Here is a 13,273-nt window from a genome sequence, read left to right as displayed (position 1 = left end):
CTACTGGCCTATGTGGGAATTGAACCGGCAGCCTTCGGCATTAGGAGCACAGAGATCCAACCGCCTGAGCCACAGGGCAGACCCCCTCCTTTTCCATTTTTTGGAAGAGTTTGAGAAAGGTTGGTATTAATTCTTTAAATGTTTGGTAGCATTCACTTGTGAAGCTCTCTGGTCCTGAACTTTCACTTCTTGGGAGGTTTTGATTGATTCAATCTCCTTACTAGTAATTGGTCCGTTCACATTTGCTATTCCTTCATGATTCAGTCTTAGAAGGTTGTATATTTCTAGGATTTATTCATTTCTTCTATGTTTTCAAATTTGTTGGTAGACAATTGTTCATAGTAGTTTCATATGATATTTTTTATTTCTGTAGTTAGTTTCTGGAACTCTCTCGTTTCTGACTCTTGCCATTAGCAACTCTTCTGCCTGATATTACATGGGTTCCATCCTTGGCTAATCTTTCTAATAGTAGAACAACCACTCCACTTATACCCCTCCTATTTTTTTTTCACCCAAGGGAAATTTTACTTGGAAATCAGGAGAATATAAACTCTGTGTCTCTTCATCTTGGCACTGAATTATCTTTAACAATGAAAACATCATGTTATAGTATGTAGTTGATGTTTACTAAATATGTTGAAATAATGACTATTGTTAAATGACTCTAATATGAAAAACACATAAAGTACTACTTTATTACTATCATAAATTACCACTTATAATTTATGATCAAAATCAAGAAAAATACAGGGTACTGCATTCATAGCACTTGTAGTATACACCTCATTTAAATGTATTTATTATGAAAAGTTTGGAACACTGTTTAAGCTGAGTTAAATGTTTGTGGAATCCTTGAAACATTTTAAGAAAACATGGCCTGGAATAACTGCTCTAGACCTATTACTCTCTTAACATAGGTCAATATGCAACAATATTTAGGCCTAATTATCCTAATAGTTTTCAATTCAACATTAATCATATTAAAAATCATATGTACAAAGAAAAAATTGACTACTATATGGAAACTTGCTTATATACATTGCCATATTGTTAATTAAGCAGCCACATTAATCTGCATTTTTCTTATATTCCCTAAGAGAGTATTTATGACCTGTGAGGTAAATTTTAAAGAAAATTTAAATCTACTGTTACATAACATAGTCTTTTAATAGTTCATTGTTTAAATAGTCTTTTGTTTAACTAAGTTTTACAATGACACTACAAATGTTCTGGAAATATGGTTTTGTTTTGGTTCACCCATACATTTGTTTCCCCTATGTTCATTACTTCATGATGCTTGATATCTAGTCTCTTTCCTAATACTAACAGTACGATTAGGACTTCAAATGCCACTATCAGTTCTCAGGACTTTTCTTAACTTCTCATCTAGCATCCCAATACTTCTTTCTAGGAAATTACATTCTGACATAGTGCTTAGAACATGCAGGTAATTCTCACCGTTTTTTCTCCTTTCCTATATCTTAGACTTGTTTTACCTTCTTTCACTAAAATTTAATTCAGCCAAACACTTGCAAAAAGATAGGCAAGAAATATGTTAGGAACAAGTACTTTCTGTCTTATATCTCTTTTCTTAATTTTCTGACTCTTATATTAAGGTCTCAATTCCCCTATTAAAATACAAATTCAACTTGAAGTTTTTGTAAGGAATACCTAAAGATGGTATAAAAAGTAAACAATTTTCTGGGTAAATGCACACCACAAGAAATCCAAGGAAATAATATGAGGAACTAACTATTCATGGCAAAAAGAAATTTAATGCATAAACAGAATTCTTTTTTCTTAACTGTAGAAATATAACAAGAACTATAAGGACAAATTATAATTTGTGTGGTAGACTGTTACATTAATAACCCCCAATCATATCTCCTGCTATCTATATCCTTATGTATCCCTCCTCACACTGACTCTAGACTTGACCATATGACTTACTTTGTTGAATGGAACATGACCAAATATGATGCAAGTTCAGGCTTAATAAGGTCTTATCTATTAGGGTTTGCCTCTTGGAATGCTTTCTCTCTCATGGGAAGAAGCACAGTCTAGTCTACTGGAGGATGAAAGGCCACGTAGAACACAGACAGTCAAATCACTGGATCATGAAAAATTATAAAACATCCTTGTTTTAAACCACTGAGTTTTGGGGTGGTTCATTATGTAGCAATGGTAAGAGCTACAGTTTATAGAACCTTATCATCTCTTTGTCTATGTCTATGGAAGAGCAAATGGATAAAAATTAAATAAACTATACTTAATTTGAAAAAACACTTAAGGTCTCGCAGCAAACTTTAACAATATGAGACCTGTTGTACTCCTGCTATATTTTCCCCTCTACCTCAACTATTCAGTTCGTTTCAGTATTTACAAGAATCAACATTTAACTATTATCCTATACATTCTAGAGGTACAGAATGTAGAAACCGTATCAATGAACATAGAGTACACGATAAATATTTTTCTTTTTAAACAATGAATTGTATATTTTTCATATAAAAAATGAGATTATAGCCTATTTTTAAAAAATAATTACACTTGCTACTACTTTGTTTTTTACAGAAGCCAATTTTCTCTAAATTTTCAGCTTCATGTCATAGCTTTTATAGAATTATAATCTCTTGAATATATTTCCAATATCCCTTAAAAATAAAAAATTAATACAAGATAGTTTTATTTAACACATTTAAAACTTAACAAGTCATGGCATAACTACCCAGCCTTCCAGCTACCACTGACACTTCCCAGTACAGAGAAGTCAACATGTTGAAGTAACTAATTCTCTGTTTTTACCTTTATTAAAAAGAGGTTTTTGGTAGTCAGAACAAATAATCTCTCATTTGTTGCTTGAAAGCCTAAAATAGGATCATTGGTTTCTAGGCTTGCTACTTGCTGCTTAGCAACCTGCCCTACTTGCCGGCCTTCCTTTCTGTTGTAAAGTACAGTGGACATGGGAGTGGGCTGACGGTAGATGAATACTCGACGAAGGCACTCACAGAGGGCTGCATAGGAGTAATTTGGAGAACAGGCAAAAAATTTTTTGTCTCTCTTTGATGCTTGGACATAGCCTGCCGAGAAATATGAGACAAACAAAAGAAAAATTACATATTAAACAGAAGGAGAAAATTGTGATTTAACATTCCATAGTTCATAATTTTATTACAAATTAAAATGCTTAAATAAACTGCATACCATAAATACTTAACAATAAACCATTAATGATTAGCCACAATCAATCTCTCCCAACTGGTGCAAAAAATACAGCTTTACTTCCTAAGAAATAAAATAGACAGGGTTTCATCTCTTCAAGAAAAGTGAAATATAGCACCATATAATTTCCATGAATAATTAAAACACTAAAAGTCTAAAATATAAAACACTAAAAACCTACCAAAATATCTTTAAGTGCCAATTTAATAATTAAATATTTAATCTAATATTTAATAATTTGATTCATAAATCACAGATGTTTCATTATAGAATCTTGTTTTTTCTAACAAATGGGAAAATGTTTACAGGATACCACTGTACAGTTGTATCAGCAGTATTTTCATAATGCAGGCCCCATTCCTGAAGGTACTAACATGCACAATATGTTCTCATTATTTCTGTAATGTAAGTGGTATTTTTATATACCAGAACCAACACTGTAACTGAATTTTGTTGTACTTCAGCTCCCAGAAGTAGAACCCTGAGACCACTTCAAGCTCGAAAGAAAATTCAAGTATCTAATATTAAAATATTCATTAGGACATCTCTTGAAAACTAAACTTTGAAAAAAGTATTCATCTTATCTTTTTAAAAATTATCTTTACACATAAAAAAAGCATTTATGTTCTGAAATATAAATTAGGATTTTCATATTGGGACATGGTTACTGAATGCTATAACAAGTGAGATAAAAAATATAACACGAACGTAAACTGAGTCTTCATGAAACAATGAATGAGCAAAGGAACCACTGAACACAGGCAGATCAGTATTGCTTTTTTAATATTAAGCAGAGTTTGGGAAGGAAAAAGGATGTAGATACCCATTTGAGCAGCTTAGAATTAGTTCTCGAGGCTGACCTTGACAAAATTAATAATGTATATAGTATCTCAAGACTACATATCTGATGTAATGTTGATTTAACTTAAATTCACACATAACATAATTCTTCTATACTAGGGGATTTGGAAGACCTGACCATATGAAAATTATAAGAGTTTCCTCTTACTGAAAAAGATAGAGGATTAAAAAAATAGAAATTTACAGCAGAGACTAGAAATTATAGTTAAATTAATCAAACTTGATTTCAGGTCATAAAAGTCCATTTGGAGTCTGAATTAACCGTTTTAACAGCCTATATTATAAACTCTAAGGGATAACTGACAAAGCTCTACAATTAGGGTTGTGCACATAAAGCCATCAAAATATACAATTTTATTTCTGCTGCCAGTTTAAAATAGTATTTCCATAAAGCAACAATGGTGGCTAATCCATGTAAAAAGTTTCTCCCACACAATACTGATGTATATTGACATAAAATCAATTACTGCGCAAGTCTACAATTGTGTAGTCTAAAATGTATTAAGCCCTAGATTTAAAACCCTTTCATCCTACAGAATAAATTTTATTTCTCCTTATCAACATTTCTCCTAAGTGTTTTCATTACAATGGCTCTCTTTGCACTTACGTCCCATGAAACATCTCTCTTAGTATGCATTATCTGAGAGCAATTTTATGATGTTTTTGAAGATTACTCTGAAGAAAGCTGACTACAAGTTCTATGTAGGGTATTATCAAACTTCTTGCTTATATTCTAATACCATATAGCTTAGTTGGAATAAACAAACGATTGATTAGGACGATTTAAGTGGTTAAATAATCACTTTTCTATTCTGCATTGATCTTCTGTACAACCATAAAAACAGATTAGTCCTACTGTTCCAAAAGTACTAACATTCATCAACTATAGCACAACCAACCACATTATAGCACAAATCAATCCAAATGTAGTTAGGATAGCTCAAATTTTTAAAAAAGAAATAAACTTAAAAAAAATGATGACTGTACTTTCTGACATAATGATCAATGCTGTCAAAGAACTTGCTTTATACCTAAGGCATTGAACGTTGCGATGTGCTCCCACATATCGTCTCGTTTGCTGGAATATGGCTGCCAGAGCAGCGCATCAACATCATGGCGCAGACAGAAGCAGGGCATTTCTTTAGGATCCACAATGACAGAGAAAAGGTACTGATTGCTTCCAAGATTCACCTGGAATGAAAAGTGATAAACAGTATTTTAATCAACAAGAAATTATTGAAAATAATAATGATGAGAAAAACTGACACATAACACTTTATGTCAGCAACTGTTCTTTTTACAAATATATACTTAATGGGATTAACTCTTCATAATGCCCTCGGAGAAATGTGCTGTTACCTCCATTTTAAAGCCAAGGGAAGTGATGCACAGGCCACTTACGTAACTTGCCCAAGGTCTGCCTGGTATAAGTCCTGGAACTGAGATTTGAACCCAGAGTCTATGTTCTTAACCACTATACTGTACTACTTCTCAACTGTTAAGTAGTTTAAAACAGGTAAAGCACCAATTTCATAAGCAGAATATTTTTTTTAAACTGCAGAATACAAATAGGAAGTTTACAAATGCTAACTTACAACAATAATTACCAAGAACAATGATAGCTACTAGGATTTATGAGCACATTCTGTATGCAAGTTATAAATATTAATCTCAGCAGCCACAAGGCTGTTATTACTTCATTTCATAGATGAAAGAACATACTTGGAGAGCTTGCGTAACTTATTCTAGGCTACACAGAAAAACCACACTGCTGAAATCCAAACTCAGATCTGTCCACAAATTATTTATGTTGGTGTACTTTTCAATTACAATATGAATTTCAAGGATGTCTATTACATTAATAATTTTTATTGCAATATTGATAGCTAAAGAAATTTATTTTAATAGAAATGAAATCATCATCAAGTTGAGATGATTTCATAACTGGATTCCATCTACAGAAATAGTTACTTTTAATAGAAGTAGGTTGCAGTGATATTCTTCTTTATTAGAAATGTTATTCTCAGAGTTAAAAATGCCTAAATACCAACAAAGTCACATCATATGTAGAAAACATAAAATATGTGTAGTACTTGATAAACATTGCATTTTTTCCATAAGGCTTAGAGCAGACTGGAGGATAAAATGGGTTAAAATTTGAGATGGAGACCTGAGCAGTATATTCAGTAGGGAAAGCAGTGAAGTGGGCTCTCCAGCAAGAATGACTGGTGTAGCTGTGCCACTGTTCTCAGGAGAAACCAGCGAGAGAGCAACCCAATTCCTGTTGCCCCAGCAATGGCTGGGGATAGGGTCTTGGATGGGGCAGGTGCTTTTTTCTACAGAAAGGGCAGGCTAGCACGCAATGGTCACAGACTATTTCTTTTCTCCCTTATCCAGGTAATCATTGGCTCAGTGAGGTTTATTTGCAAAATCACCAACTAACGAGCCTGGGAATGGACACACTTCTTCAGCTAGGCCACTAGTGTGGGCGGTTATGACAGAGCAAGGTTGAGACAGGATTGATCTGAGCTTGAGTTCTGTTGTTGCTATGGCTGGTTACCTTCAGTGCATCACTAGCTTCAAATTCCTCCAGTGTTACCTTGTGCTCTGGGGGGGACTGGATTGCTGGAAGATTTTCCCTCAACTGTACTGTTCTCCAGCCCAGCTTTAGGTCTTCACTATGGATCTACATCTCAGAGAGTCTATGCTCTTACTCCGTCTCTCATGATAGACTGCTGTTGCGTGGTTTGGTGCTTCCCAGCCTGATGGTGGTGGGCTGGAGGGACATAGGAAGAGTATTCTCTACTGTCTTGGTTCAGCCTCAGGCGTGGGCCTTGTATCCTTAGGTTTCAGGGTTGGTACCTTTTCAGTGATACTGCCCCTCCTCCAGTGGTAGGAGACGTCTAATAGTCTGGGCCTCGGATGAGTTCCTGGCCCTTCCCCACACACAAAGATGATGTTTTAAAAATTATTTTTATTTGCCTCCAGCTGCAATAGATTTTCTTCCCAGCCCTTGAGATGCTAAGATTTGATGCTCTTACTCAGCGGCTTAAGGTTTTTGTTACTTAAGGAAAATAATTCAGGCCGTACTTCATGCTTTTTCCACAGAAGATACTTCCGTCCTCCAACCCCACACCACCAAAGTAGCTTTTCTCTCATTTTCTCTCCTACTCCCAGTCTCTCCTGCTATGTCCTGCTTAAGGTCCACAAAGAGGTTCTGTGAATCCCAAAGGTTCTATGGTTTCTTGCTAGGCCACACTGGGACTTGAGCAATTTGTTAGTTGAATTCTTCTTACCCACTTATATGGCAGACCTTTCTTCTTCCCATGCTCAGATGAACCAGTCCTCGTAACCCATCTCTTCTTGGTGGCACCCATTTTTCCTTAGATTTCAAGCTACTTGGTTGCCCTGTAATCTCAGATCGCTGATGAATTTTTTAAAAGTAAGGATTCTACAGATTTTCCAGTCCTTTATTGTTACATTGGGAGTGACACTCTTTTTAGCTTTCTATATCCAAGGAATCTGGAATTCCCTTGCTCATTAATTATAAACTTGCCTAAAAAGCCTAGAACTTCAACTTATAATCAGCAGACTGGCAACAGTTCAACATCCACAAGAGGTTCCATTTACACAAGTAGGCAAATTGTATACTGTAGGACCCTGTTCCCCAGGATGCTGCTAAGAGAATCCGGGGTAGGCATCTAAGGCAACCATGCTTTATCTGAGATTGAAGTGTTTTCTTGAACAGGTGCTTCCCATTATTGGATGGTGGCTGGCCAAAATATTTGGGAAGCCTAAATGCCCAAATAGACAATAAACACACACACATGACTAAAACAGAAGACAGGCAAAAGATATATCCAGAGAGACTAGTAACTAGAAACCATGATATGAGGAGAAAGTAAGCCATCAACAGAGAAAGAGGCATGAACAGCAGAAGCCAATACAGACGATCATGATGTGATCACCATCGCACAGCACTGAAGTAGAGAGCAAGGGACACTTCTCAAGAATATTATCTGGTCATTAGAACTAGGTTCTATTTTCTAATGTCCCACTTCGCCTTTAGGCCTGACTTGCCAACACATTTGTTTATAGAACGACCCTCTAGTTCACCATGAAATCTAAAGAGGTTGTTTCTACTGTTCCTTCATCTCCATGTATGTTCACACTAAACATCTAGCACTTGAGATAATCAAAGGTTTTTTTCCCCTGTTCCCTGCAACCTCTGTAAGTCCAGATAACAATATTTTGTCCAAAAGAAAATCAAACCAGAATTAACATTATGAACTAAAGTAACTAGTTTTGTTAAGTGAATGAAAATGAAGTGTGATAATTAAAAAGTACAATAAAATTAAGTGTACTTTTGTATGGTCCTATAGAAACAACAACAACAAAAATCAATATAAGCAAAAGAAAGAAAATGTTTGAAGAATAAGACATCATACTGCAATTTGAAGCAGACAAAACAGGGAAGTGAGACATTATCTATATCTGGCATGGGCAATTACCTGTAAGAATCAGGAACAAGATGTTCAAAACGTCCCAGAATAGTCAAGAACAGATGCCCCAAATCCCACTGAGTTTACATCTTAATGGCCAATAGCAAAATGAGACCGCAAATAAGAAAGAAGGAAAAAGACAAGTGCTTTGGTCAGACAGGTCAAAAGTAAGAATAGCACCTAATAGCTTATTAGCAGTGGAAAAAACAAAAACAGGAGCACACACAACAAGAACAGAAAATTTTAAAGTGGAGTAGGTTAAGCTACTTAGTGTCGGGTAAAGAGCCCAAATTACTTCAAATGCCTCTAAGGGTATTACTATAGAAATACACAGCATGGTAATTAATATTCACACTAATGATATTCAATCATCAGTAAAATATTACTTTCTTTTTAGAATGCTCTACAAATGAGGTTGGGCAAATAATAAATTTTAGTAAAATTCCATGTAAAAAGGAAGCTTTAAATGTAGTTTTAGCACTTAAAATAATTAATTTACATTAGACAACTTACTTATTTGGGAAACTCATTCTTTGTTAATGCCAAATAAATACTGCCTTAAAAAAACAAAAACAAAAAACCCTCTTAAATCCTTAAACCCTTTGGCAAATAAAACTCTACATTTCTTCTATTCTCATGTTTATTGTAGAAAAGGTTATATTTACCTTTGAAGTACCAGTGAAGACTACAATTAGGTAAAATATTCTCTAGAGAAAAATTTGAAAAATGAATTCCTTAGTGTAGGTAGTCAATTGTCTTTTTCTTGTATTAGAACATTTAACAATTAAAGACTTCTAAAGATTAAATGTCAAAGTGAAGCCTTTTAAATAACCTTTAATCACTGCTATTACGAAATTAAATTCAAAAGTAGTATTAAGAAAGGGTTTATCTATTCAGAAACAAAGTATTTGTTAGGAGGCCAGACTGAAAAGTTAATGACATGAAACTTTAATTCCAAATTCATATTCTATACATGGAACTGTTAAAATTTACTGTTCTTCCTATGCATGAAATATTGAGTTGCTCTGTTTCTACTACTGTATAAGTAAACATATTCCGTGTTTCTGCTTTACTTTTACAGTACTACCACACACAAAACATTTCTGATTCCAGATGTGAGGGTTTTCCACACATCAAGCAATTGTGCAACACCAGCTGGTATCCTACAATTCATTTCAGTTCTGATACAATCTACTGGGAGATAGCGTCAGATTCCACAGATTACTGGCTCAGTTCTACACGACTCCCCCTCTCCACCCCACTTCTGATGCCAATCACATGTCCCAGGTTACCACCTGTATATCTGACAGAGACTGGCTATAAATCAGGGTTCCAATGACCCCCTCCTTGGGATTGGTAATTTACTAAAATGGCTCGGCTCACAGAATTCAGGGAAACACTTATCTTTACCAGTGTATTACGAAAGGATGTGATAAAGATGAACATCCAGATGGAAGAGATGCACAGTGCAAACTACAGAGGAAGGTGCACTGAGCTCCCATTTGCTCGCCAAGCACACCACCCTCCTAATGCCTCCATGTGTTCTGTGGCCCAGAAGCTCTATAAACCCTGTACTGTGGGATTTTTATAGAGGTTTCATCACACAGTCATGAGCAACCACTAATTCCCTCTCCAGTCCTTCTCCCCTTCCTGGAGGATGGGAGGTGAGCCTGCAAGTTCCAAGCTCGTAATCATGGCTTGGTCTTTCTGGTGACCAGCCCCTGTCTTGAAGTTATCTAGGAGTACACCGGGAGTCGCTTCATTAAAACAAAAGACACTCGTATGCTGGAGGATCAAATTCCAAGGGATTTGGGAGAGCTGTGTCAGGAACCAGATCACAGACCAAATATTACAACAAAATATGCTCCTAGTGCTCTTATCAGGAAATTACAAAGGTTTTAGGAGCTGTGTGCCAGGAACTGGGGTCCGAGACCAATATATACATAGTTTCTAATATTTCACAACTACCTTTATTTAATCTTCACTTCCTGAGAATGAAGAATATGATTCTGTTTTATAGAAGAGGAAACTCAAACCCAAGACATTAAGAGATTTAATAAGTCAAGAAGCTAATAAGTGGGATTTAGCTGGGATTTAAGTTCAATTCAATGTGCTTCCAAACCCAAGTTCTTAATCACGGCCACTCTATGGTCTTCCAAAGCCCATTTTATAGTAATTATTACGCAGCCACCAGAGTGTGCCCCTGGCTGGGCACTATTTCATATATGGTAATCCACATACTATAAAATATATGTATATTCTGCTTGGTCAGTTAAATGTGTTGGTAAGTTGTGCAGGTGTGGCATGTCTAAAGTTGATGTTTATAAACAATGGCAAAGAAGTCTTATAAAATCCTGAGTTGCATTTTTGTTTGAACACCCATTCATGAAGTAAAATATATAATTAAAGATGTTGAAACACTGACTAGAGATTGGGCATAGGAAAATGCCAGATCTTAGCTAAGTGATGTAAAATGCAATTGGGGGAAATGCACTTACATTTTTACTTTACTAAAAATTGTAAGAAAGAAAATAAAAATGGAGGCTATATCAGACAATAGAAATCTATAACTATATCAGAAAATACAAAATTCCATGAGGAAAAAAAAAAGGAAAAGCAGGTGAGGAGCTAATGTGGTTGTGTTTGACACAGGTTAGTACGGGATGGAAGGTAACATGAAGAGGTCAGAATAAAGTGAGGGAACTAAGAAGAAAAGGCAGAGCACTTCAGGTAGAGAGACTGATTAATGCAAAGGCATAAAGGGGAAGCATGTTTAGTACGAGGAAAAGGATGAAGGCCAAGGTGGCTACAGACAAGTGAGCCAGGTGGAAAAGGAAAGGTAATCAGTCCTGGATTTTACACTATGGGTCTCAGTACTGGTAGCAAAATCCATTCAGTAGATCGAAAAAAGAGTTTTCTATTTTATTTCATTAAAAATAGATGGAATGGAGTACTTACACAACATGGAGAACTTACACAATGGAGTCTTATACAATAAGGACTGCTTTGTGAAATTTCTGTTTCAAATTTGTGTGTGTTTAGTCTCAATTTAAAATATATATAATGAGTCACAGGAAGTTTGAAGGAGGCTTGTAGAACATGGAAGAATCCCAGACATTATTCTAAATATGACAGAAAGCCCTGTAGAAAGAAAAGGAATAGAGAAATGACAGAATCTACTAAAACCTTTAAAAGGATTACTTTGACCTTCACACAAAGTCCTTATTAATTCAAAGGGGAAGATGATAACTTTAGAGCAGAGAAACCTGGTGCACACCATATAATTAAATTTAACACCAGGTGGAAAAAAACAGTCGGAAAACCCACCAAGTTCTTCCTAATGTGATACTCTGGAAAGGAAATATCATTTATGTAGTATTCCTGGCAAAAATGTAATACCTGAATCTGATCTTCAGGAAATATTGGAGACAGTTTATAAAAGGTACAAAATAAAGTTAATGTCATAAAGGCTTCATAACTGGATGCTCCAAATTAAAGGAGAATAAAGAGACATCACAACTAAATGCAGTATATGACATGGGATTAGATCCCAAAGCAGGGAGGGGAAATTGCTATAAAGTACATTATTTGAACAATTGGTAAAATTTGAATATGGACTCCATAGTAGATAAAAGTATTGTATCAAAATTAAATTTCCTGAATTGTATTGTGGTTATATAAAAAAATGAGGGGCAAAGGAACCTGTGGCATGTGCAACTCCTTCCTAAATGTTTCAACAAAGAGAAGAGGAGGTAGAAAACACAGAGAAAAAAACAAATGTGGCAAAATGTTAACATTTGCTAAAATCTAAGTAAAGGATATTATTATGGGTTAAGCTATATCCACCCCCCAAATTCATATGTTGAAGTCCTAACTGCCAGTAGCTCAAAATGTGACCAAATCTGGAGATAGAACCTTTACAAGGGTAATTGAGTTAAAATGAAGTCATTAGGGTGGGTCCAAATCCAATATGGCTGGTGTCCTTATAAAAGGAGATTAAGACACAGACACATGCAGAGAAAAAACCATGTGAAGTCAAAGGAAGAGCACAGCCATGTACAAGCCAAGGGGGATTCAGAAGAAACTAACTCTGTTGGCACCTTATCTCAGACTTCTAGAGTCCAGAACTGTGAGAAAACAAATTTCTATTGTTTAATCCACCCAGTCTACAGTACGTTGTTATGGCAGCCATAGCAGGAAAATTATTATATAGATAGCTTAATTTCTAATATGGTCAAATTTTATATAATCCAAATAAACAAAAATATTAAGTACCTCAAGGAACTTAAGAATGTAAAGGGGTCCTGAGACCAAAAAGCTTGAGGACCACTGCTTTAAATACTTTCTAAAAGTATTTTCTTCCTCTATAACTTCTGATCCTATCCTTTGTATCTTTTTGAAAGAATTATTATATTGAGTATGTGCCTTTGCTACTTACTAGATTTCAAAATGACATTGACCTAAAAGAATTACTTCCTATTTATAACTCTTCTGCTTCCTGTCTTAATAGGTTTATTTATAAGTTGCAAATATTCTTTTCAGTTGTTTCAATCTAGTGTTTTAAGCAATATATGGTAACTAGGACCATGTGATCTAAGAAGCTCACTGTAATTTAATTTTTAAAATATTCTATGAACTTTTGATTGCTCAAGTCTATTTAATTTGATTACTACAAAGCAGTGTTGTCC

At 35.1% G+C, this 13,273-nt stretch overlaps 1 protein-coding gene across 3 annotated transcripts in view; it reads right to left on the bottom strand.

Annotated features, from left to right (window-relative positions):
- Positions 1-670: 670 nt before the first annotated feature.
- NUDCD1 (NudC domain containing 1) overlaps positions 671-13,273 on the bottom strand; it is a 54,414-nt gene continuing 41,811 nt past the window's right edge. For all 3 annotated transcript variants that reach the window (XM_074316781.2, XM_019750637.3, XM_074316782.2), the window contains 2 exons: positions 5,115-5,274; positions 671-3,080 (listed from right to left, as the gene is read on the bottom strand). In XM_074316781.2, the coding sequence (XP_074172882.2) occupies positions 2,788-3,080; positions 5,115-5,274 (453 nt within the window). In that variant the 3' untranslated portion in view covers positions 671-2,787. The remainder of the gene's footprint in view (positions 3,081-5,114; positions 5,275-13,273) is intronic.

Source organism: Rhinolophus sinicus, chromosome 6 (genome assembly GCF_057876585.1).
Source record: "Rhinolophus sinicus isolate RSI-liver-muscle chromosome 6, RSI-T2T, whole genome shotgun sequence".
NCBI classification, from domain to species: domain Eukaryota; kingdom Metazoa; phylum Chordata; class Mammalia; order Chiroptera; family Rhinolophidae; genus Rhinolophus; species Rhinolophus sinicus.
Note: the sequence above shows the minus strand (reverse complement) of the source record. Positions and strands in the feature narration are given on the sequence as shown.